The sequence below is a fragment of the Babylonia areolata genome, chromosome 25 (assembly GCF_041734735.1).
Source record: "Babylonia areolata isolate BAREFJ2019XMU chromosome 25, ASM4173473v1, whole genome shotgun sequence".
In the NCBI taxonomy this organism is placed as follows: Eukaryota; Metazoa; Mollusca; class Gastropoda; order Neogastropoda; family Buccinidae; genus Babylonia; species Babylonia areolata.
Genome location: NC_134900.1, coordinates 37,020,664 through 37,046,862, shown reverse-complemented (window position 1 = coordinate 37,046,862; position 26,199 = coordinate 37,020,664). Strand labels below are relative to the sequence as shown.

Here is a 26,199-nt window from a genome sequence, read left to right as displayed (position 1 = left end):
TGTCATCAAAACCATGCTCAGTCCCCTTTGAAAACACTGGTGAGCAACGTTGGGGCTAAAGCCAGCAGGTTAAAAGCATCAGGTGAGAAATGCAACAGATCGAGAAACTGACACGCCCACTGCAGTACAGAAAGATCTACTGTGTCCAAGGGAAGCATCTGGGTGTTACAGATAAATCAGTACCCAGGGTGTGAACCAGTTTTAATTAATGCAGTTTGCTGTAGGGGATGCTGAAGTTATCAAAGTCTGTGGAGCAAGGTTTTGGACACGCACACACACACACGCACACATGAATATGGACCCTCATGAACTTGCTTCAACTACTGATACCAAGATAAGGTGAACCAAGATGTTATTCCTACAGAGTGCAAAGGGAGAGAAGACTGGTGTGGAAGCGGAAGGACTGCAGGACATACCTGAAGATTTGGGTGAGTGACCATGAGGTGCCTGTTAACGCTGGATATGATTAATTAATTAAATGGTCTCTGCGTTTGAATCGTTCAGTACACTTACTACTCTTACCATCCATCCATTCTCGTTGCAAACTGCTGTTTTGAGACGACAGTTGCTGAGAGAGAGAGAGTGGTGGGGTTGGGGGAGGAGGGGGGGGGGGGGTGGAGGCTCTTGTAATTTGCTGTGTCATGTTATTGTAGGGTTTGTCAGTTGCAGAATGATGAAAGTCTGCTTTACTTTTTGTTTTCTGTTTTGTGGGTTAATGTTTTTTTTTGGGGGGGGAGGGGGTTCATGGAGGGTGTGTGGGTGGGTGGGGGGGGGGGGGTTCCCCCGTGTTTATTTGACAGGACAGTGGGCAATTCAAGAGTGTTGAAGTGATACGAGTGTGAAGAAAAAGTTCCAAAGCTTGCCAGGTCATGGCGTGAATAAGAGACATATATATATATATACATACACACACACACATACACACACACATGTATTTACACATGCGCACGCACACACACACACACACATGTTCAATTGTAGGATGTGTGGATAATGGATAAGTGGCTGGTCTTGTTGTGCTTAGGTTTCCTCTGCGTGGTCAGGTCCATTTGGGATCTTCATGTATCAGGTCAGCTTGACCTGTCTTGTCAAGTGCATACACTCAGTCCTCTCCACATAAGTTCGAACATGATAATTGATTAGAAAAAAAAACAACCTTAATTACACATACGATGACATAGTTAACTGTGACCCACTAGTGCAGACTCCGGCAGGGGAGCAGTCAGTCCAACACCACACACACACACACACATTCTCACTTCTCTCTCTCACTGACGTTTTCAATTTAGACACGTGTTGATGATGCTGAGTTAACTCTTTCTGGACGAAGGAATGCTCACGCATTCCTACACAAAACATATTCGGTTTCGGACAAAGGAATGGAATAGCATTCTCCAAAAGTAAAATTCCATCATGCGCTGTACACGTGATTTTGTGATTAGCCAAGCAGAGTGCACTATTTTGGGTCACTCCACAATCGAACAGTATGATTGGTTAGTCTGGGATGTGTGGCCTGTCTCGCACACACGCTGACAAAGTCACTGACCGGTCGTCTGCTCGCGTGCCAGACTGTTAGCAAAGCGGCCCCTTCTCAGAATGTTGTGAAGCGAACAAGGCAGTGACGGCAATGTTTTAGGGTTGCCGAAGTATTTGAAATGCTACAAACTGAAGGGTCGGACATTGAAGAGGTGGATGATGATAAAGAAGAAAGCGAATTTAATGCAGAAAGTGAGCATGGGTATGGCGATTTAGGGTGAAAAATTGGCAGTATTTTCTACATATGGCAAAACTGTAAAAATAAGATGAGAAATTTGATTTTTTTTTTTTTTTATGTAATAGCTCAACATGCAATAGACCAGTTCTGAAAGTTTCATTTTCTTACACAGTATTTTTTGTAATTTTTTTTCCAAACCCTTACAAATGGGCTGTCTGTGGGGAAAAGCAAGGGAGAAAACTTGTCGTCCCGAGTGAGTTCAAGATTTATTCATCTGAAGAACAGCAGTACTTGGCCTGTCCTGGTGATTGAATGTGCATGAAATTGAAAAGGAAAAAGAGAGAAATGTATGTTTGGTCTACACATCAGTTTTAATTGCAAATGTATGTAATGATGATAATGATACATTTATGCAGAGCTTTAGAACCTGTCAGATTGCTTTGTATTGATTCGTCAGCCAGACACACAGCGTACAAGAATTCACACACACTATTATAGACACACGCACGCACACACACGCACACGCGGGTGGAAGAAATAGATGTGGCCCTCACAGAATACAGACAGGAAATGGTGTGCCTTGATTCTGTAGAGACTGCTTGAAGAGGAATGGTTTTAGTTTTATTTGAAAGGGTGTGGGTGAGTGACTGTGACAGAGTGATCAAGTCGGTGAATGCCAGGTTTATGTGCTTAAGAAGAGGATTGGGCTCTGCCTTTCTGTGCTGATCCCTCGACACGGTGTGTATTAAATCACTGCCCTGATGGCCGTAAAAGGCGTTGGGCCCTTCTAACCCTTTGAGCCCTGAGTTCCTGAGCAATTTTAACACTTCTGCTTGAGCCCCTGAGCCAAAATTTGCATATAATTGGTATTTAATGTGTCACGGCAGATATAAAAGAGTGCCCTGACCACCGCTTTACCGGTGGTAGAGAAAAATGACATAATGCCTAGCCAGTGGTTGAGCGGTGTGTTAACACTTGTGTCGTGTTTTGCTATTGGTTGACTTATATTGAAATCGATCTTTTTTATCCAAGGCATATGCACAAAACACAGTGAAAAGGCGCAGCCACGTGGGTACTACCTACGCTGATGTCAGAATATTACGGTTTTTCTGATTGGCTCTTCAATATAAAACATATAGCAAAACACGACACAAGTGTTTACGCACTGCTCAACCAGTGGCTAGGCATTATGTCATTTTTCTTTACCACCGGTAAAGCGGTGGTCAGGGCTCAAAGGGTTAACGCTTGACAACTAAAAGCGCTTTGCCATGTTGGATATACATTATCTCATAAAACTGTTCCAGCTCAAACCCTCACCACAGGACAGATCATGGCCACTGACCAGAACGGCCAGCAGAACGTGATCTTCGCCTCCTTCAATGCAGGACAGGTAACGTTCTGACCCCTCCCCTCTCTCCCCTCCAACACCAGAACCCATAACGATGCCTGGGGGGCACTGTTGGTGTCACTAGCAACCCCACCTGATGTCAGTTCTGTGGGGGGTCTTTCAGTATCCAGAGATGCCAACTGTTATGATTTCACTGTGTTTTGTTACACTCAATCGCAGTTTGTTTCTGACGTTACATCAACATCAAAATTGTTATGTCGAGTTCGTTTTCGATGTCATAGCATGGTCACAAGAGACTGGACAGTGGAAAACAGACCTTATGTAACAATTACGACGGGCGCAATAGCAGAGTGTTTAAAGTGTTGGACTGTCAATCTGAGGGTCCCGGGTTCGAATCATGGTGACGGCGCCTGGTGGGTAAAGGGTGGAGATTTTTACGACCTCCCAGGTCAACATATATGCAGACCTGCTAGTGCCTGAACCTCCTTCGTGTGTATACGCAAGCAGAAGATCCAATACGCACGTTAAAGATCCTGTAATCCATGTCGGCGTTCGGTGGGTTATGGAAACAAGAACATACCCAGAATGCACACCCCTGAAAACGGAGTATGGCTGCCTACATGGTGGGGTAAAAACGGTCATACACGTAAAAGCCCACTCGTGTGCGTACGAGTGAACGTGGGAGTTGCAGCCCACGAACGCAGAAGAAGAACGGCCTCCAGTAGCAGTTGCACCATTTTGCAGGTAGGCCCAAGTCAAGTGTTGGTATGCATTTTAGATCAAATGTAGGTTTGCTGATGTGGCTGTGAGTCCAAGAGTTCCAACCAAATTCAAAATGTTGCTACCAGATTTCTTGATTGTTCCTACAAACACTTGACATTTCTGATTATCAATATTGTGCTATATTGTATTACTTTTGTGTCGCGTCACATTTCTCTGTATGAAATTTGAGCTGCACATCGCCACAGTAAGAGCATGGCCCTTTTTTTTTTTTTTTTTTCCATCTGCAAGTGTGTTTTTTTTTTCTTATCAAAGTGGATTTGTCTTTAGAATTTTTCTCAGGGACAACCCTTTTGTTGCGGTGGGTTCTTCAGGTCTTGATAACTGGGCATTCTTACTGTGTGTTGCATGTTTTTTATTGTTACTGTGTTCTTTCAGCTTTGTTTGATCTGTGCTTGTCCTCAAGATGAAGATACCGTGCGACCTGTGTCTTGGTTGGTCTGTTGCAGCTGACGAATTTTGCGTAGGATATCCCGGGTTCCCTGACAAGGCAGCAAGCTTCATGCGTTCTGGAGTGGTCTCCCTCTCTGTGGCTGATCATCATGGTAACATCACACAGTCTTCACAACAGCCAGGATTTTACCGGGGGGGGGGGGGGGGGTTGGTCATCACAGACTTGTAAAGTGATTGTTGGACTCGATCTTTGTGTACAAGTGTTGCGCGCGCCACCACCACTCCTGGTTTGTACAGATGTACATATATCTGTCTTGTACATAATGATCTGCCCTTTACAGTGTATTATTGCCCGTTTTGAATGATGAACTTTTTTTAAGGAACAGGCTTTTCCTTCCCCAGGACTATATTACCGGTTGTGTGTTGCCTCTCTGCCCTCTAATTTCTGTTAAAAGAGGCTCAGTCACTGCAGCAGTTGGAAAGTAAACAGTTTAAACATCACAATTAGAATTGTTATAATAATTCGTGTTGTAACTTTTTCTCTCAGGTAATCTGTGCTCTAGGAAAAGAGGATGTGATTGTTAGGGGAATCACAGTGAGAAGATTTGAAACAGTCCCAGGGTTCCAGAGGCACTGTCAAGTGAAGTCTCATTTCCACACTGACATGTTTTATTCTTAGAACTCTGGGGAAGAAGCAGGTGGGTGTTGAAATGAAGATAGGTGTAGTGGACGAATGGTTAAAGTGCTGGATTCTGGCCCCAGCTTCCTGGCTTTGATTTCCTGCTCCGGTGGACATTGTGGGTTAATGGGTGGAGATTTTTCTGATCTCGCAGATCAACAGATGCCTGAACCCCATTTGTGTGTATACGCACGCAGAAGATCAAATGTGGCACGTGAAGGATCCCGTAATGCATGTCGGCATTCAGGTGGGTTATGGAAAGAACTCATCCAGAATTCACACACCCAAAACGGGAGTATGGCTACCGAAATGGCCAGGTAAAAACAGTCGTGTACATAAAAGCCCACTTGTAGACGAATGAACGTGGGAACTGCAGCTCGTGAACGCAAATGAAGAAGAAACAGCGGGGGAGGACTGACGACGACCACCACCACCACCACTTGGTGAAGTCCCCCCACCCCCACCCCCCCCCACCCCCAACCCCCCACCCCAACCCCCCCCCCCCCAACCCCCCCCCCCCACACACACACACCCACCACCACGACCACCACAACCCTCCACCCCCCCCCACCCCCCAACCACCACCACCACCACCCCCAACCACTTGTAAAAGCCCACTTGTAGACGAATGAACGTGGGAACTGCAGCTCGTGAACGCAAATGAACAGCGGGGGAGGACCACCCACCCACCACAACCCTCCACCCAACCCCCCCCCACCCACCCCCCCCCCACACACCCCCCCCCCCCCACACACCCCCAAACCCCCCCAACCACCCCCCCCCACCACACACACACCCCCCCCAACCACCACCCCCACACCACACCACACACCCCCCCCCCCCCCCCCCCCCCCCCCACACACACACCCCCCCCCCCCCCCCCCCCCCACACACACACACACACCCCCAACCCCCCCCCCCCCCCACACACACACACCCCCCCCCCCCCCCCCTTTCGCTGGAAGAAATGGTTTGCAGTGGTGTACAGCTCAGGGCATTAACCCTACAAGCATGCAGCTGGCCAACTTTCTGGCTCTCTGCTCCTCGGTTCTCATCCTGTCTGCTAGTTCTGTGTGAGGGTACAGGTCTGCCATCTGTACCACAATGCAAACAGCTAGGTGGTCCCGCCTTTGAAGCGGATTTCCTGCTCAGAGAGGTGGCTAGGGGTGCCCCCTCGGAAGGAAGCTAGAGACCCCAGAAGAGTGCCCCTCTGGGACTTGTTCCTGGATTTCATTCGAAAACAGCCCTTCCAACCATTGGGGACTATTCCTTTTGACATCCTCACCCTCAAGACCACTTTCCTTCTGTGGCTGGCCACAGGCAGTCGTAGAAGTGAGCTGCATGGTCTTAGTGGAATGCCACAAGATCTGGCCTTCCACAGAGATGGTTCCATCACTGTTTCCTTCCAGAGTTTCTGGCTAATAACCAAGACCCTGAGGTTCCTTCCCCCTCTCTGAGGGTCAGACCTTTGATATTCTTGCCCAAGATGATGCGGATAGGCACCTCTGCCCTGTTCGGTGTCTCAAATATTATTGGGATAGGTCTCGCCATAGGCGTTCTTCTCAGAGGCGTCTGCTCATCTCTCAATGAGAATTACAAGACGGACATCGCTGCAGGCACCATTTCCCGCAGGGTTTCCCCAAGTCATTCGTAGAGCCTACTCTCGTGCACACAAGGATATCAGCTGTCTTCATCCCAGAGCACACGAAGTGCTGACCATAGCTACTTCGGCTGCTTTCCAGCCAGTGCAATGCAGCATGTCTTGGAGGCAGCCTTCTGGTGGTCTGAGAATCCCTTCATCAACTTCCACCTCAGGAATTTCCGTATGACCAGGGCTGACGGTTCCAAGGGGATTTCCTTTGTCGCGGCTAACACTGCCGTCTCAGTTACAAGGGCTCCCCATACGAACCAGTAGGCGTTGCCCTCCTCCATTTGCTTTAAATTCTGCATCAGTTTGACATGGTACAGTATATGACACCAAAAGGAGGAGTTTGTATTATACTCCATGTTTGGTGTTGCATATACTTACCATGTCAAACTCGAATGCCCGCCCGTCCGTCCCCGCGTCTCCGCTGTGGTTCTCATGGGGCATTTTGGTTCATGGCCACGGAATGATTCAGCGCTTACAGCTTTTTAGAGGCGTTTGATTGGCTGAGAGCGGGCGGGCCCGTCTTTTCACTGTTAGCCGCGCGAAATTTGGCCAAACAGAGCAAACCAATAGGCCTAGTTTGCATCAGTTTGACATGGTAAGTATATGTAACACCAAACATGGAGTATAATACAAACTCCTCCTCTTCGTCGACCTGCCATGGGGGTCAGATGTTGGGACTTTTGATCCAGTGTTCACGGTTCGAGGCCCTGTTTCGGCATTGCGTTGTCCTTGGGGAAGGCACTTTGCTCCAATTTTCTTCTCTCCACCCAGGTGTGAATGGGAGCCGGACGTCAGTTGGGGAAGGTTAAAAGAGTGGACTGGTCCCACTTCCTTCCTGTGCAGGGGCCTGGACACTGGATATGAATTCACTGCCCCGATATCTATGAGGTCTTTGATCTTATCTTTTTTTTTTAACCTTCCATGAAACGAAGCAGCTTCAATGTTGTAACTGAAGTGTTGGTGCTAATTCTGTAATTGATAGGAATTTGAGCTGAAGCTCTTGAGAAACCTCTGCTGTGAAGCACTGCACTGACCAAATTCAGCTTTTAATGTGGTTTTTGGCTTTTTATTTTCCCCATTTTTCCTTTTCAGTTTAAGGCCAGACACTAAAGTTCATATCAGGTGTTTGTTGCCTTAATTTAAAATGTATTACACTTTGAAAGTATATTTACTGGGAAGTTCAAAACTCTTCTTTTTTTGGTGTTTGGACCTCCGGTTGCCATGGAAACAGTCCAAGATGGCTGCCAAACAATTTTTAAAAGCCTAAGGCTTTTTTTTCAATTGCACTTAGCCAAAATCTGTTTTTTGATCTAGTTTAGGAATGTTAATATCTATAAAAGTATGGATAGCTTTTTGATGTAATGACAAATTTATATTTTTGAGAATTTTTTTGAGTCAGTGCAGTTATATTGATTGTTCTAAATAAAATTCAAATAAAACATAACTATACATTTTGTTTAAAAAAAAGCAATGCGTACTTTTAAGCACCATACTTTAAAGAAGCACCATGCCAAATTTTAAGGCTCTGTGTTTATTTTTGTGGAAGTTTTAGCCATTTGAAATGTGCGTAGAGAGTGAAAAACAAACCGAGAAAGAAGAACAGAAACTTTACTGGCTGAGTGTTTAGCACATGTTAATCAACAGCACAGCAACCACCAGGTAAGAGAAGTTGAAATTGAAGTGTTTTGTGGCCAATTAATAATCCAGTTCACAGCTCACATGATGACAAAGAACATGAAATGGTTTACACAGATTGGCAGACACATTCCAGTGGTCTGGCTTTCCCATACTCCTGATATGAGAGCAGTTTTGGAGAGCACAGTGGAAGGGGGTACTTACAAGCTAGTGTCCTCCTGCTTGGTAGGCATCTGGATCCCTGGCCTCCTCGTCTCGGTTGTTGAGACGTCGTAGGGTGGCGTACCATACAGTGATGTGAATCCTCTCTTTTGCCATGTTCCATCATATGAAACACTGATATTGATGACTGGATTTTGACCTTTATCCAGTGCCCCCTGCAGGTCTTCAGTCTCTGCATACGCCTGCCAGATTGTAGCTGCCGTGCGTTCTAAGAGTGTTTCTTGTCATGGGCCTGGAAAGTTTTAAAATGCATGCCTGGTATTCCCATGACAGTGCTGAAGGTTTGAAGAGCAGTGTAGCTGCCTCCCAGTTCATGGCTCAGCATGGTCATCCTGTTGTTACTTCAAAAACCTGTATTCTTTTTGTCAATGAATTCAGTTCGTGGGGATGATAATTCGCACTTTTCATAACCAGCCATCGCAGCACATGGCAAGCTTTGCCGCAAAACCAGCTTTCTCCCTCTCTCCTACACTGACTGACCGTCCCGTTTCTCCGCACTCTGGGCAACTCAGGTCACTCATCAGTGTTCACGATTTCGATCTTTCTTCTCGATGCACTTTTATCAGAGTCTGTCGAAGGTGCCGGTGTCTTCGAAGCCACGCTTTCAGTCGCTGCCGCATCACATTTGGCCCATGTTGCTTTTGCAGCAGCTATCGAGTGCAATCGTCTCTTTCCTTGCTATTGCCGAGGCATGATGAATCCAGGAGATGTCTTAGCTGGCAAAATAATTGATGAGAAAAAACTTTCATGTCAGCGCGATCACAATGTTATTGGACGGCCATTTTGGCTTCTCGACGGAGGGAGCCGAGCATGCCCGAAGGCTGGCTGAGCCCAGCGGAATGAAATCTGATTGTCTGAAATTTCCACTGGTGTCAGTCTCATCAATGAAACTGCAGTCATAGTACTCTGTGCCTTATTTGGGAAAACTTGCGCGATACAGTGTGTGTAAAATCGCTCGCAGTGTTTTATAGTCCGTTTCAACAACTAAAAGAACCGGGTCTGCATTCACAAGATGACGCTGTTTCTGTTGATATGCGATATGATAGGCTTCGGGAAATGAAAGTATACGTTGCTAAGGTGTAAAATCAACACTTTTGGACGATGTTTGAAAAATTCAGACAAAATCAACATCAGGAAGCAACTTTCATTTGCAAATATAACACCTTTTGCGACCGATTTAGTACAAAATATGAAAATGACTATAAAGATTATTTGTTGAAGAAGCAAATTATGCGAAAAAAACGAAAATCATAAAAAATCTTGATTTTGGTCAAAATTTCACTACCGTGTCTGGCCTTAAAGCTGTTAAAGTATTGGAGTAGTTATTTCAATAACTGTTGAATTAGCAGAAAGGTTTTTATAATTTGAAGTTTGGGATTCGAAGAAGGAACAAAATGTAGTGACAGAATTTAAGCAACAAAAAAAAGTTTTGATTCCTGTTAGAAAATGGGTTTTTGGCTGAATGACTTTTTTTCTTTCCCCATTTCAGATGTGCTAACAAAAAAAAAAAAAAGCTGGAAATTATGTTTCGCATGAATGTCGATGAGAAACCATTTCCGAAGTAGAAACGATATTTAGGTTTCTTGCTTGTTCATTTTATCACTTTTGTCAAGTTATTCATTTCTCACAATTTTTCAGTTTTTCTTTTATAAGCACTTTTCTTCTGCATTTTCATTTGTTAGATTTGATCATTTTGTCATTTGTTACACGTTTTTCAGTTTGTTATTCACCACATTGTTTCAGTTTGTTATTCATTACATTTTTTTCAGTTTGTTATTCATCACAATTGCTCGGTTTTTTTCATTTTTATTTCTTGTTATTCATCACTTTGTTTGGTGTGTGGGGTTTCAGTGGCATTCCTTCCACGCTGCTCCGAGTCCCCCATACACAGCCACACCTTGTTTGTCTGTCATAGTCACAGCACTGGCAGTCAAGTATCACATTTGTTAAGTTTGTTAAGTTTGTTATTCATCACATCACATGTGGTCAGTTTGTCAGAGTGGATGTTTCTACAGCATTTTGTCTGGGACAACTCTGTCGTTATTGTGGTTCTTTTATGTGTGCTTTGTGCATGCTGTACATGGGAGGTCACAGTTTATCATCTCGTCCAACAGACTAACACCCAGACAACTGCATTCAAGGTGTTGATTAACCAGCTATGACCACCTTGCAGTCCACACAATTCAGCCACTCTGACTGATCAGTTTGGTTTCACAAATATCACTGTTCATTATTACTCATGTCATTACTCATGTCACATCATTTCAGGACTTTTCATCGATGTTTTTCATCTTTTGTTTATTCATTCAAATCTGTGTTTCTCAGCGATACCAGTGCTGTATAAATGATGAAGTCATCATTTCCAGAGATTTTTGTGGAATGACAGTGCAGTGTATATATGTTCCCCTGTCAGCATTCTACAGGATGACGACAATATGAAATGTGTATCATGCAGATTAAAGGGGAATAAGTCACCCTGTGTGTGTTCTGTCTTGCGCTTGCCTGTCACTTTCTCATCAACCCGTCAGTCTCTGCGATACGCATGTGTATGATAGTCGTGTCCAGCTATGACCTTCAGAACAGCAGAGGAGGCAACTGCTGCCCCCACAATTTGGGGGAGAATTTCATTGCAGTGGAGACTTTTGCCCAAGTTACATCTCCACTTTCAGCCAAGAAGGCTTTAGTCTTTAAGACAGTCAGCATTGTGATGATCCCCAAGGCCAACTAGCTCCCAAGGCTGCAGCACTAAAACAGTAAAAGCTAGTACCTTGCCTCCTAGTTTGAGAGCTATATCTGTCATCAATGCAATCATTCCCTCGACCGCTGGGGTCGTTGGGGGGACATGAAGATGTCATAGCTCACCATGCCGTTCTGTTGGCAGCTGTCGTGAGGAGATCTGGCATCGTCATTTTGGTCCATTCCTGTCATATAATCATTAAAAAAAAAAAAAAAAAAAAATTGTTAAGCAGGCAGAAAGGCTCTGTGACCTAACTGGTTAGGCTTTGAGACCTCTGATCCTGTGTTCAGCAGTGATCAGGGTTTGACATTGAGGTCTCATTTTGGCCAGGTGGTGTGCGCTTGGGAAAGGCACTTTACTCCAATTTCCCTCACTTCACCCAGGTGTGAATCACTGAATGGATACCTGGCTTTGGTCTGGGATGGTGAAAACAGCAGAAAGAGAGGACTGGGCCTCGCCTCCCTATGCCCAGCCCTAGACACAGTGGGTGTGAATTCACTGCCCAATTGGCTGTAATAGGCTATGGAAACTAACTTTTGTAAAGTACAGAAGAAATCCATTACAAGGCTGCTTTTTCCAACATTTGTAACGACATGTTTTAATTCTAAAGGAACACACAATATAAACAAAACTGGCTAACAAAAAACAGCAAAGTATGGTACATATGCCTATAGGAGACATCTCATCTGGGGAAAAGGGTTTCATATTTTGGCTACTGCTAGACATGGTTTCCTTGAACTTTTTTTTTCATACACACACAAAAAGCCCTCAACAGAAAAGTATTTAATAAAACAGACATATTAGTGAGTTTTCCCAGATATTTTCAGAACATATTACTTCACAAACAAGTGCTGATCAGAATTTTTTTTTTTTTTTTTTAATGAACTACATCACTCCGGTGAGTTTTCTCAACATGTTCATAACTGATATACATAAACATGTAAGCCTTTAGAATTAATTTTAATGATTTTTTTGAAGTTTCAAATCAGTCATGTTCGACACTTTGGAAGAGCTGTACAGTATAACACCAACAATCCTCAGCAACTAAAAAAAAAAGTTCACCACCTGCTCAGGCAAAAATGTCTGGCGTGATTTCCTGGTGGTTCTGGTATCGCTCCAAGATCCCGTCAGCCAGCTCGTTCTTGCCCATCTCCCTGAGGGCCTTCTCCAGCGTCTTTATCCTGTCCTTGTTCTTCTGCTCGGCCGTGTGCTGCCGCCACATCAGAACACACTTCTCCACCACTGCTGCCTGCACGGTTCCGGACTCGTCCTTCAAGAGTCCGTCATCATTGCTATCGTAGATGACGTTGATGATGGTGGTGGTGGGGAGGTTGAGGAGCATGGGGAGGGTGAGGCCGTCACTGTCCTTGCCCAGTCCCCGTGCCAGGTGAACCAGGCTGCTCTTGCTCAGAGTCTCCGACTCCTTGGACTTGTTGACTACGGCGACCGCTGTTTACAGGACAGAAAGCAACGGCTAACGTTTGGTATTTCTTAACAGGACAGGAAAAGAAACAATGGTGAGAGTTTGGCATTTTTAACAGGACAGAAAACAATGGCTAATGTTTGTATTTTTAACAGGACAGAAAAGAAAGGTAAAAGTTTGTATTTTAGTTCATACATTTTTTCCCCGATTTATTTCTGAGAGAGACAAAAGGGTGGCAAAAGTTTGTATTTTTTTGTTCATGCTTTTGTTCTGAATAGTTCAGAGAGATATTTGTGATGACAGCCAAGTCAGTGAGTTGTTAAACTGTTTGGATCTTAGTGCAAGTTTGAATCCCAGTCTCGGCATCAGGTATATCAAGGGTTTTGATTTTCCCAATCTCCCAGGTCAACAGGTGTGCAGAGCCAACACCTGAACCCCTTCCATAAGTATATGCATGCAAAAGATCAAATCCACACGTTAAAGATCTTGTAATCCATGTCAGTGCTGGGTGGATTATGGAAACAACATACCCTGCATGAGCACACAAAGTATGGCTGCCCACATGGTGGGATAAACATAGCCATGCATATAAATGCCCATGTGTTTACATTAGTGGACGTAGGAGTTGCAGCCCACAAGCACAAAAAGAATTGAGATGATGGGACCATGATGAGAGGGTGACTTGTGTCTGGATATAAAAAGGGGTAATGTTGGGGTAGGTGGGGGAATAGAGAGAAAACAGTCATCCTTAGTTAATGCATTGTGTAGTCACCTTGTTGAAATGTTTACCCACATTCAGCTCCCTCCCAAGGAATAAAACGCCAGTCGGATAAGATGCCTGACGGCGTAAAGGACGCTGACACCACACACTGTGTGGACAGTGTGACATTTCATTTTCTTCTGAGGGGGGGTTGGAAGAATATACCTGGCATACTCTGAATATGGAATACAGCTACATGGTGGGGTAAAAATGGTCACATACACAGAAAACGCCCGCTCATACATATAAATGAACAAAAGTTGGAAGCCCACAAATGCAGAAGACGACTTTGATTAAATTATCAAAAACGTCAAGTTATATTCCTATCAGGAAACGGTTACTAAAACTGGTTCACATCCTGCACTTTCAGACAGTGGGGAAGGGGTATGGAGGTGTATGCACTGCTGAATCTAAATATCACACCACCCATATACAGGTCAGTTTCAAGGGGGTGTTAAAGCATGTGAGCTGATCCTTACATGCTACACCACATCCGCTAAACATGTTTGAAAAAAAAAGAGCGGATGCCTGACAATCACATACACCCAGCCCTCCATCAGCCCTTGAGTACCTACCATAGACCACCTGCACTCACCTCATGGGTCAGTTTATCTTTTATGTGCTACAGCTTTGACTTGCTGTCTACATGGGCACAGCACAAAACCTGTGAATGAGGTTTTTCCACAAAAAAAGTTAAACCTGTTGGCAGCACCAAAATATCACAGCTGTTTCTCAGTTAGGTATGGTCTGTGACCGGCTTTTTTTTTTTCTCTTTATATTCATCTATTCATTTTATAGTTTAATTACTCTTTTCCAGTTTTTAATGTATTTCATCATTTGTGTGTGTATGTGTATGTGTGTGTGTGTGCATGCATGCAACAGTAATAGTTGGAGCGTATGGACCGTGTAAAGGCCAGACAGGCCTACACACTGATCTTTTCAAGTTCAAGTGTGTGGATATATTCTGATATAATTTGGTAGGCTCTCAAGGTGTGATCAACACATTCGGTCCATGCGAAGTTCAGGCATCTGCTCACTTTTCTTCTTCTGCTTTTATTTCAGTTTCTAAGTTGATGTGCCATTCCTACAAACTACTTAAAAGTTTCAGTAAAAACTTACAGATTTGCACATTTCTTTACTAACAGAGTAACAAATGTTTGGAATAATTTGTCACAAGACGTTTCCGCAGGAACAGTGAATACATTTAAAAATTATCCTGATATTTAAAAAATTTTAAATACAAAACTCAATTACATATTTATTGATTTTTCAAGCATTGCGCACTCAATGTTGAAAAATGCACCAGACATATGTGGGGACTATTTTTCTTCCCCACTTCAAGCGGGCAAAAGGCCTTGTCAGGCCTGCACGCCTTGATATTGATATATGATAACATATATAGATCAGTCCGCATACTTTGACGCCCTCTTGAAATTGAAACTTCTCCATCCAGTCTTCACCACTTTACAGTAATATCGTTCGTTAGATTCGTCGACAAAATTCGTAGTTTGATGCACGACAACCCGAGAGGATTGAGAGACTGAGATAAACTGCGATAATTTCTTTAAAGGATCTGAATCCCGGTGTTCTGGCATATAAACAAAAAAGAATGAGTGATACTAATAATTATTCTGACTTCTGAACAGTATTTCATTCAATCGATCACGGATTGTACCAAAACCGAAGACACGACAGAGTTTCATAGCGGGTTGTTTCCCCTCTTCCCCCTTGAAAAAACAACCCGATGTCACAAACAGAACGATCTGGCCTCACTGACATCGTACACAAAGGTAGATACTGCAAATGGCATAAACCGGCAGTTTACCTAAATTACATAACACAGTTGCAAAAACAACAAACATGTCAATGCCACTTACCTTCCTCTGACATTTTGTCGGTCTGTCGAATGCCTGCTCTTCTGGTGAAGTGGTGAAACGACCTTAGCAACGAACACAATCAGGACTTTCCACTGGGCTATCGAGAAAACAGCGTCAAATCACGACCACTTCCGTTACGCACGGCTAACTCCGATTGGCCAAAGCGATAATGCACCATGGAGAGAACGCGCGTTAAGTTTCAGTTTCAAGGTACGTGTCAAATCGTGCGGACTTATCCATATACGCTACGCCACATGTGCTTTTCAAAGAAACACCCAAAAATAAATATTCTCACACGCGCGCACGCATTCACACTCACACACACGGGCACAAAATATGCACATAAGGCCTTGTATGGTTTGGGAGCAGTGTGAATGTGTGGAGCACGTATGCGGTGGGGGTCAGTAAAGAGTGGGAGGAGAGCGAGTCTACCCATTTCCAACAACGTCAGGAATGCCCATGCAGTACTGTCAGTTGACTAATTAGTTACTGCTACAATAGTCAAAAGTGTCTTATTTTAGCATCCTAAATTACAGTTGCACCTATTTGTCGTTAGTTACTAAACTGAGTCCACTGACAAAAAAACATGGGTAAAAATAACATACAAAATAAGACCGAGTCGAAACGATCCACTGAAAATGGGTTGCAACATCTAGTAATGGTAATATCGTTTCGTACATGCACAAAAATTGCCAGTAAAATAGGTGCAATAATTTAGAATACTGATATAGGACTTTACCCATTCAGTTGTGAGTGCGGTGTGTGTGTGTGTGTCAGTATGTGTGTGTGTGTGTGTGTGAGTGTGTGTGTGTGTGTGTGAGTGTGAGTGTGTGTGTGTGTGTGTGTGTGTGAGTGTGAGTGTGTGTGTGTGTGTGTGACAGTGAAGAGAGAGGGAAGGAAAGAGATAGACGGAAGACAGAGGTAATGAACAGGTGATAAAAAAAAAAGAAAAAAAAAAGAATTTTCTAAGTCTGAAGATGTTAGTTTAACTGTTATTTCTTCTACTTTGAAAACTAAGGATTCCTTCCTTAAAAAAAAAAAATTAAAAAAAAAAATCTTTCAGCCGAAATTGTTTTTCATCTGTGGCATGTTTTTCAAGACAATTCAGTTTTTATTTCATATTGATGTTACCAGCCTGGCCGCAGCATACAAAATATACAAAAAAAAACATGTTATCATGCAGCATGAACTGAAGTGTGTATGAGTGCCTCTGTGTGTGTGTGTGTGTGTTGTGTGTGTGTGTGTGTGTGTGTGTGTGTGTGTGTGTGTGTGGTGTGTGTGGTGTGTGTGTGGTGTGTGTGTGTGTTTGTTTAAAAAAAAAAAGAAAAAGAAATTACGACACATGCCACCTTTCCGCTGACACTGAGAAAAGTGACTTTCGTGGATGTCGCCTGTGATCATAGCAAGAGACTTAACTTGTATCTAATCAATGAGCGACGTATTTACTGAGTAATGTCCCTTAAACTGGGAAGCTTCCAGAGAAAGCTGCTCGAGTTTTTAACCACAGTGTATGTTGCAGTGAGAGGGACACACACAGTTTCAGTTGCTCAAGGAGGCGTCATTGCGTTCGGACAAATCCATATACGCTACACCACATCTGCCAAGCAGATGCCTGACCAGCAGCGTAACCCAACCCGCTTAGTCAGGCCTTGAGAAAAAAAAAAAGGTGAATAAATAATAGATACGCTTACACAAATGAATAAATAAATAAATAAATAATAACTATAATGTAAAAAGATAAATAAATAAAGATAATGATGATAAATAAGCAAATAGATGTAAAACATGAAGACACATTCACATATACACCCACACATGCTAACAGATATGCACCGAACATGCAGTTTCACAGATATGAAAGCACAGTCAAATACATATAAACGTACATGAGCTCCAACACACACACCCCACACACATTACCCTGCACCTCCTCTACCCCCCCTCCTCCACACTCATTTCTAGTCTACGTATCACAGCTTCCACGGCACACACACACACACACAGAGACTGAGATGAACACTTACTTGTACAAACACACACACATATGCCCATATCTCCACACACATATATACAAAGATATAGATATATATATAGATATATATATATATATATATATATATATATATATATATATATATATATATATATATATATACGTTCCAATGTCCTGTTGCTCCCACAGTGTAGGCATGCATACACTCACATACCCTCATCCTCTACCCCACCTGCCCCCGCACCCCCACCTTCCCTCACACACACGCACACACACACACATACGAACGTGCACAGAAACTCTACTGACACTTGTGTACACTTACACTCTCGCGCATGCACAAACGCACTCAAAAATACAGACCCACACATGCACACAAACACGCACAGAGGCTGCCACTGATTGGCCGCAAGAGGGATGGGAAAAGATCTCTGATGCCAAGAACGTGGCGTCTAGTGTGTTGCTCAGTCTATTGTATTTGGAAAAAGTCCACATAGACTCTGTTCCGTTTTGAAGAACTTTGCGCAATGTTGGTTTGAAATGACGCCGATATTTGATTTGCAAAGCATCGCGCTCCTACCTTTTCATGTTAGACTTACGGCCACCCCCTCTCTCTGCTTTTATTTCTTGAGGCGATCGAAGGTTGTAATGGCCTTGTACCTGTTCTTTTTGATATCCTGACTTTTCTGAGGATTTCCAATTTTCCTAGATGTAGGCCGCTCGTTGGTGTTGCGTTACCAGCAAGTCTGTCAGCTCGCTCATTTCCCTTAACACCTGCATGTCCGGGCAGTATGACCATGTGAGTTTTTTTAATCTGAAAGTTGCGCATTGCCTTATGCCACTCTGGGCTCCCCATTCCGTTTTCAATTTTCTGTATGAGGTTCATAGAGTCTGTTAGAATCATGGCATGTTGGTTTCCGGGCGTATGGATGGACGATAGCCACTGGAGGGCATGTGTCACAGCTTCAACTTCCATCGTTAGGCTGGAGGTTGTGACTTTGTAGGCAGCATTCTCTTCCCTAACTGTTTTTCCATTTTGTTTCGCAGTGAATCCCCAACCGGATTGGTCTTTGGTGACTGAGCCATCTGTGTATATGATGATGTCCTCTTCTTTACTGTTTTCTTCTATGAGTAGCTTCACTTCCGCATCAGTTTTGCCCTCTGGCCATTCCCGACAAATGTCTTCCTATAGTGGGTTGAAACGGCTGTGTTGAATAGATGGTTGAAGGTTTTCGGGGTTTTTCTCCCATTCTTTTGTTTCTTTCAGGTCTTGTCGTCGGCATACTAGCTGGATTGTGTCTTCTGCTTGCCCCATCCATGATCTTCCTCGTCCTAGGCGGCTGCCTTTTGGTTCTTTAACGTCATGCAGTGGGTTTTGAGGGTTTTCTAATGCTTTGAAGTAGGTCTTAACCTGTTCTAACTTTTTTCTGCCCACTGGGGAAGGGGAAAGGGCAAACAAAGGTTTTTGCAAAGGGGGCGTGGGCGGGGTTTTTTGTTTTGGTTTTCCCCCGGGATCAAACCCCATAGACTTTCCCCTTTTACCCCCAATTTTAAGGGGGGGTTGGGTTTTTGGGGGACGGTTTGTTAGCCCCAAATCCGTAGTTCCCATCCCCACTGGGGACGAGTTGGGTTTGGGGATAGCAGGGGAAAAGGTTGGCGTTTTTTTTAAAACCGGGTTTGCCCCCTTGTTTTAAGGGGTGACAAAAGGGCCCCTTTTTTCATTTTTTTTAGAACCAGGGGATTTTCCGGGTTTTTTTTTTTTAAGGGCCGCCCCCTGTCCGGGGGAAGGGGTTTTTTTCCTTTTGGGAGCGTGGGGGGTTTAGGTTTCCCCCCAACCTTTAATCCCGGGGGTGAAAGAAGGGGGGGGCGAAATTTTTCGCGGTTTTTTTTGTTGGTGGTTTCACCCGGGGGGGAACGTTTGGGTTTCCTGAGGATTGATGGGGGATCCCGTTTTCTTTTTCACCTTTTGAGCCCCAAAATTTTTTTTTTTTCCCGGTAAAGGTTTAGTTCTTTCCTTGGGGGGAAATTTGGGGAAAATTTTTGAAGGGCCCCCGGCCCCCCTATCCGCCAAAAAGTAAGCCCCCCGGGCTAGTTTTTTTGTTTTTTTCCAGGATCGGGGCCCTTATGTAGGGCATTGTGAGGAAAAGGGGGAAACGGGGGAAAACCCTTTGAAGTTTCCCTGGGGGAAATTTAAAAAAGGTGCCAAGGGACATCCCCCAAACCCCGAGGGGGGAAGGGGCCCCCGGTTTTTTTTTCCTGAAGGGCTGGGTTTTTCCCAAAATTTTTCCCCCCGTGGACCCCCAAAATCCATACCCCTTTGTACAAATCCCTTTTAAGGGGCCCCAAACCGGGTTTTTATTGTAGGCATTTCCAAGAATTGCCCACTGCTAAGTTTTTTTTCTTTTCTTTTTGAAAAAAATTTTTTACAAACCCCAAAGCAAAAGCAGCGCTTTTCCCTTTTGGACTTGCCGTTTTAACCCCCCTTTTATTTGGGGGAGGATTGCCTGTGTTCAAGATCCCCAGCAAATTTCCGGCCCATCAGGGTTCCCTGGCTTTCAGCAATGTTTTGCTTTGGGTTTGGGGTCCGGGAACCCCTTTTGATGGCTTTCCCGGTTTTTTTGGGAGGGGTTTTAAGAAGCTGTGTCCCGTTTCCTCCCGGGACATTTCCATTGTGGGGAAATGGGTTTTTATTTTAGTTGAAAAAAGGGTTTCTTCTTTCTTCCTTTTCCGGGTAGTTCCCTTTATGTCGGGGGTAGCGAACTTTGTTGGTCCAGGGGGCTTTATATTGCAAATTTTGCTATTGCTTGTTTTGGTCAAACTATTGTAAATTATCATCAAAGGTCCCGTTGGAAAAGGGTTTTTTTTAAAAAATCCTTTAACATTTTTTCCTTTTTTTCATTTTCCAAAATTTTTTTGATCGCCCTTTTTGTAAAGGAATAAGTTTTTTTGGGAGGGGGGGATCCTTTTTTTTTCGTTGTCCCTTTAAATTGGGTTCCTTTAGGGGTTTTATATGTCTGGGGTTGTTTTTGTGCAGTTTTTCCCTTCCCCTGGGACGATAAAATTTCCCGAACCTTTTCCCTTTTTTGGGGTATAACTGGGGTGCCTTTCCCAAAAAGTTTCCCCTTGTTCTTTTTTGGGCCCCCTTTGGGGCAATGATTTCCAAAATGTTTTAAATTTTTTTTTCCTTTTGTTTTTAAAATTTCTTTGTCCGGAGATGGTTTTTTTTTTTTTTTTGCCCCAAAATTTGACCCGCCGATGTTTTTCATCCGGCCCCCTTTTTTCCCGGAAATTTTCCCCCCTGGGGGGTTGAAATGTTTTGCATCCTGTTCGTGCCGTTTTTTTTTTTTCTTTTTGGTCTTTAATTTTTTTGGGTTGGGCGGTTTTTTCTCTTTGGTTTCATATTTTTAAATTGGAAACAAAGCGGGTTTTATACAGGGGTTTTTTTTTGACAGTTTTTGTAGATTTAACACAGGGAGGTGGTCATGCCGGTGTGGAAGGGTCCCTGCATTCAAATTTCTGCTTTTGAATTTTGGAGAAAGTTAGGGGCCCCCCCATGCCGGGTCACATGTTACTTCCCCCGTTTTGGGTTCCCCAAGGGGGAGGGTTTGGGGGTGTGGTTGTTAATGGGCTAAAAAGAATTTTCCCCAACATTCCTTTAAGGCGACCTTTTGTGGGGTTTTGGGTTCCTGCTGGGGCCCCCTTTCCTTCCAATTTTGCCCTTGAGGTCTCCCCAGGTTTAAGACCTTTTAGTTTTTTAAGGGTTTTTCCCCCTTTTTATTTCCCTAAAAACCCCAAGGGCCTTTTTTGGGTTTTGAGGTTCCTGGGTGAAAAAGGCATTGGGAGCCGAAAGCTTTTTTGAATTTTTGTTAGGTTTTTCGAAAAACGGGGACCCCCAATGTTCTTCATTTTAGGGTTTGCTAAAAAACCCTTTTTTCTTTGGTTTTTTGGTGTTAAAAATTTTGGTTTTTTTTTGGGTTTTTTTTGCCCGAATTTTATTGGGGTACTCCTTTTTCCTTTTCCCTTTGGGGAAAGGGCGAATTTCAAAAGGAAAGTTTTTTCTTGGTCTTTCAATTGTTCCGGGGCCCTTTTGGGGGACAAAAAAAGTCCAAAATCATATGCCAATTTCTCAATTGTGAGATTCTCATTCTCGCGCTGGAACAATTCCCAACTGCCGATTCTAAAGAATTTCTTTGACAGCCGCTCTGCTTTTGTCATTCTGCTACCTAAGCACAATCTTTTCCCACCTCTTTCACACACACACACACACAGATAGAGAGACAGAGAGGTGGGGGGCGCTATGGAAATAATATTTTTACCAATACAACACAATAGTCGACTGAGTAATATATATTACTACATGCCCAAGAAGCGAGAGAATCAGTGCACTGGTTCGATTCCCGGCACAGTCTCCAGTATTCTGTCCCCCTCCACTAGACCTTGAGTGGTAAGTGGTGGTCTGGACGCTAGTCATTCGGATAAGACAATAAAACGAGGTCCCGTGTGCAGCATGCACTTAGCACAAGTAAAAGAACCCATGGCATCAGAAGGGTTGTACCTGGCAAAATTCCGTAGAAAAATCCACTTCGATAGGAAAACTAAAAAACTGTAGGCAGGAAAAAAAAATTTTTGGCGCTCTCAGTGTAGCGACGCGCTCTCCTTGGGGAAAGCAGCTCGAATTTCACACAGAGATCTGTTGTGACAATAGTAATACAATACAATACATTACAATGTTTACCGCTGCATTGCGTATATATAACTTTCTGACGCGGTATATATCACTGAGTGCATTTAAAGATGTTCTTTACGAATATCTATTCTATAGTTTGTGACGGTAATTTTGTTATTTCACTCACACACACAAAGCTTTGCATGCTGTGACAACTCTGATATCACAAACAAAATCTGTGATATCACAAACGGGGTCTGAGTCAGTGTATATGACTAATGTGGCTCGGTCATGAACTTTCGATACCGCCGTAGGCATAGTGATGATTAACTCTGTCTTTGGTTAGTTAGGACGGTGACTGAAGCAGCGAAAATGGAAGCAACAACGATGACTGACATTTTGGACAAGAAAGTGCTACACAATTCTTTGTCGGCAGAGCAGGAGATTTTTTTTTTTTTTAAAGATAAATGAATAATGATAATAATAATACTGATAATGATAATAATAATACTGATGATAATAATAATAATGATATAATAATAATAATAATGGTAATGACAAAACATAGCGGAAACCTGAACTACCCTGATTTCTCAGTTCAGTTTTTCATCTTTATTTTTTTAACCCCTTCACAGCTGCTGACGAGTACGCAGAGCTCGTCCGTGAAGGGCTGTTTCTCTCAGTGATACAGCTCCGAAGTTACCGGTCATGATTGACGTCTGTCCAACATCAGTGACTGTTTGGATTTCTTCCTGTCGGGATTACATCCCTTTCACTCCCACTTTCTAATATACCTTTTATTCACACTTCCTGTCGGGATTATATACCATAATCCACTCCCTCGTGAAGGAACACATCCCCTCAAAAACTGTCCGAAACAAATCCAACCATAAACCCTGGATTACCCCCCACATCAAGTCAATGAAAAGAAAACTTGCTGGGAAATTTAGAAAGAGCAAAACCTCATGTGACCCCTCAGTAAGACGACAGTACCTACAGATGAAGGGCAAAGTACAGCGGGAACAACGTCATGCATACTGGACTTACATCAACAACATCATTGATCCTCCCAAAAGCGATGATGAGCAGTTGAAAGGGAGCAACCAAAAGCGATTCTGGAATTACATCAAATCTCTCAGACGTGACAGTACAGGGGTATCTCCACTTCGAGACCAAGGAAGATTATATGCATCCCCAAAAGAAAAGGCCAACATTCTAAACCACCAGTACAAGTCGGTCTTCACGAGAGAAAAAAGCAGCAAAATCCCAACACCATCGGGAGTGTCCTACCCTGCAATGGCCGAGATCACGATCGACAAGGGGTACGCAAATTGCTGAAGAACAACCCATATAAAGCAGCAGGACCTGATGAGATTCCAGCAAAAGTGTTGAAAGAGTGCGCAGATGAGATCGCGCCCCTGCTCTCTATTATCTTCACCAAATCACTGGCAGATGGATGTGTACCAGACGACTGGAAAATGGCGAACGTGACAGCAGTATTCAAGAAGGGCAATCGTAACTCTGCTGCTAACTACAGACCGGTCTCCCTCACCAGCATATGCTGTAAGATGCAAGAACACATCCTCGCAAGCAACATCATGCGCCATCTGACCCAACATGAAATACTTGATAACTCAACATGGGTTTAGAGCCAGAAGGAGTTGCGAAACTCAACTGCTAAACATTGTTCCAAGACATCGCCAAAAACCAGGACAGCAGACAGCAGACCGACATGGTAATCCTGGACTTCTCCAAAGCCTTTGACAAGGTCCCCCACAAACGCCTCCTCCGTAAGCTGGACCATTATGGTATACGAGGATCGACGTTGGACTGGATCAAGGCCTTCCTTTCTGACCGCACCCAAATCGTCGTAGTTGACGGCGAAAAATCTGAGCCAGCACCTGTCATCAGCGGAGTCCCACAGGGGACAGTTCTAGGCCCCATCCTATTTCTGATTTACATCAACGATCTGCCTCAGAACATCAAGGCCAATATTAGATTGTTCGCTGATGACTATAGTCTACTCTACGATCAAGACAATCCAAGACTGTAAAATGCTCCAACAAGACCTCAACACACTGTCTGACTGGGAACAGCGTTGGGGAATGGAATTCCACCCAGAAAAATGTAATATCCTTACCTGTACAACATCAAGGAACCCCATCAGCTACAACTACAAATTAAAAGGACACACCCTCGAGCATGTTGACAGCGCAAAATATCTCGGCGTCGACATAAGAAACGATCTAAACTGGAAAGAACATGTTACAAGAGTCACCAACAAAGCCAACAGCATGGTAGGCTTCCTAAAAAGGAATCTAAAAACATCCAATAAAACCACCAAAGCCAATGCCTACCAAACTCTTGTACGCCTGCACCTGGAGTATTGTTCATCAGTCTGGAGCCCGTACAAAGAAGGTCAAAAGAACAAGATTGAAATGGTGCAAAAGAAGAGCAGCACGTTATGTACACAGTGACTACGGGCGGACCAGCAGCGTAACACATGCTGCAAGAACTAGGATGGGAATCCCTCGAATCACGGCGGAACAGACAAAGGCTGACCTTGATGTATAAAATGGTCAACGGCATTGTAGACATCCCTCCAGACAAATTTCTCAAGAAAGGACCCGGCAGAACAAGATCAAATCATCGACACAAATTTGTCCATCTTAGCTCCTCCTCTGACCCTTATAAATAGTTTTTTTCCCATCAACCATCCCCGTCTGGAACTCCCTGCCTGCAACAGCAGCAGAGGCTCCCTCCTTGGCAGCTTTCAAGAGGGAGCTGAACAAGATCACAGTTTAGTCCCCCCCCCCCCCGGCCCCCCCCTCCCGCCCCCCCCCCCTTTTTTTTTCCGGAGGGACGCTGCGAGTGACGGTGGGAGGGAGTATGTATACATGCTCTTTCTCATTGTCACCCCCTCCGGAGGAAAAGATAGGTCTACTTAGGTTTTAGCTAGGTATTTACGCCTCTGCGCACACAGGTCATTAGTAGTAATGACGGCTGACCTGCCAATTTGAAGATTTGAAGATACCTTTTGTTCACACTTCCTGTCGGGATTCCATATCACATCCCTTCATTCACAAAGATTAGCTAGCTACCACTTAGAACGGCACAGAAAATGGTGACTGCACTTCAGATTTAGGTCACACTAGTCTCATGGAGCTGCAGAAGTCAAAGGGTCAATACCACTCGGTCAACTGAAGCCGTGAAAATGGAAGTGGAAAAAAACCCCAACAAAACTGCACCGTGAAAACTCACAACGAAAACAGCAGCAGCAGCAGTAGCAGTAGCAACAACAACAACTATACTTAACAACAGCAGCAACAACAGTGTTACTAAGTGGGTGAGGAGACGGACAAGATAAGGGAAGAAATGTTCAGCGAGTTCAGTCTTCAGTCTCTCACTCTCTCAGTAAGCAAACAGACACAAGGAATTTCCCCCGAGCCAAATATAAGACCCCAAAAATTTTTTTTTTCCATTCACTCTCTTCACCTTCAAAGAAATTATTTCAAAAACTAGGAACAAATGTCTTGACTGTCACAATTCTCTTGCACAACTTGATCCAACCCCAGGATCGCCTCAGTCCTAGGCCGGCCAGTTAGTCTACTCACAGTAGTGTCAAGTCAATGTCCACCCCACTCACTCGTGGGAAACTCGGGCACCTCCTCCTCGGTGAACATTCCAGTTCTACAAAGTCCCTCCACTCCGTGCCCGGTCAACATGGAGCCCTGATAACTTTTTCCATGTTTTTAGCTCTCGGCACACTTCTCCTCGGTGAACATTCCAGTTCTACAAAGTCCCTCCACTCCGTGCCCGGTCAACATGGAGCCCCGATAACTTTTTCCATGTTTTTAGCTCTTGGCACACTCCATTTAAAATCATTCCTTCCGACACACTGAACGAGCATCCAGCTATTCCTCTTTAATGTTCCCCCTTCATTTACTGTTCCCATATTTTATTTTCTTATATTTGCTATCCTTTCACACCACTCATGCATTCATACTATTTTCCAATTTGCCCTACAATATTCATTCATGAGTCACTACGTCTCAAACTACACTAAAAAGTATTAATTTATCAAAAAGCAAACATTTCAAAACCAACAGCAAAAACTACTATATTCTCAAACTATTCAATCATTAGTTAAATTTCGAATAAAATAATCCAGCAACTTATCACTGAATAAACACTAAAAATAAAAACTTATTTTTTCCCCACCTGATGTTCGGAACAGTCAAGGCACACAGACCACATCACCCGAGCTCTGATGCATTCAGACTGACTTTTTAGCACATACATATACGCACACACACACGTG

General features: G+C 43.8%; 2 protein-coding genes across 5 annotated transcripts in view; one reads left to right on the top strand and one right to left on the bottom strand.

The window, feature by feature from the left end:
• The window catches only part of LOC143299965 (nuclear transcription factor Y subunit beta-like), a 35,189-nt gene extending 29,802 nt beyond the window's left edge, over positions 1–5,387 (top strand). For all 4 annotated transcript variants that reach the window (XM_076613517.1, XM_076613518.1, XM_076613519.1 and 1 more), the window contains exons 7-9: positions 365–428; positions 3,019–3,104; positions 4,292–5,387. In XM_076613517.1, coding sequence (XP_076469632.1) covers positions 365–428; positions 3,019–3,104; positions 4,292–4,309 — 168 coding nt within the window. In that variant the 3' untranslated portion in view covers positions 4,310–5,387. The remainder of the gene's footprint in view (positions 1–364; positions 429–3,018; positions 3,105–4,291) is intronic.
• Positions 5,388–11,730: 6,343 nt separating this feature from the next.
• LOC143299967 (uncharacterized) lies at positions 11,731–15,339 on the bottom strand. Its single transcript, XM_076613520.1, has 2 exons — positions 15,220–15,339; positions 11,731–12,608 (listed from the first exon to the last, which is right to left on the bottom strand). The coding sequence occupies exons 1-2, from the start codon at positions 15,230–15,232 to the stop codon at positions 12,229–12,231; spliced, it is 393 nt and encodes a 130-aa protein (XP_076469635.1). The 5' UTR covers positions 15,233–15,339; the 3' UTR covers positions 11,731–12,228.
• Positions 15,340–26,199: the final 10,860 nt, after the last annotated feature.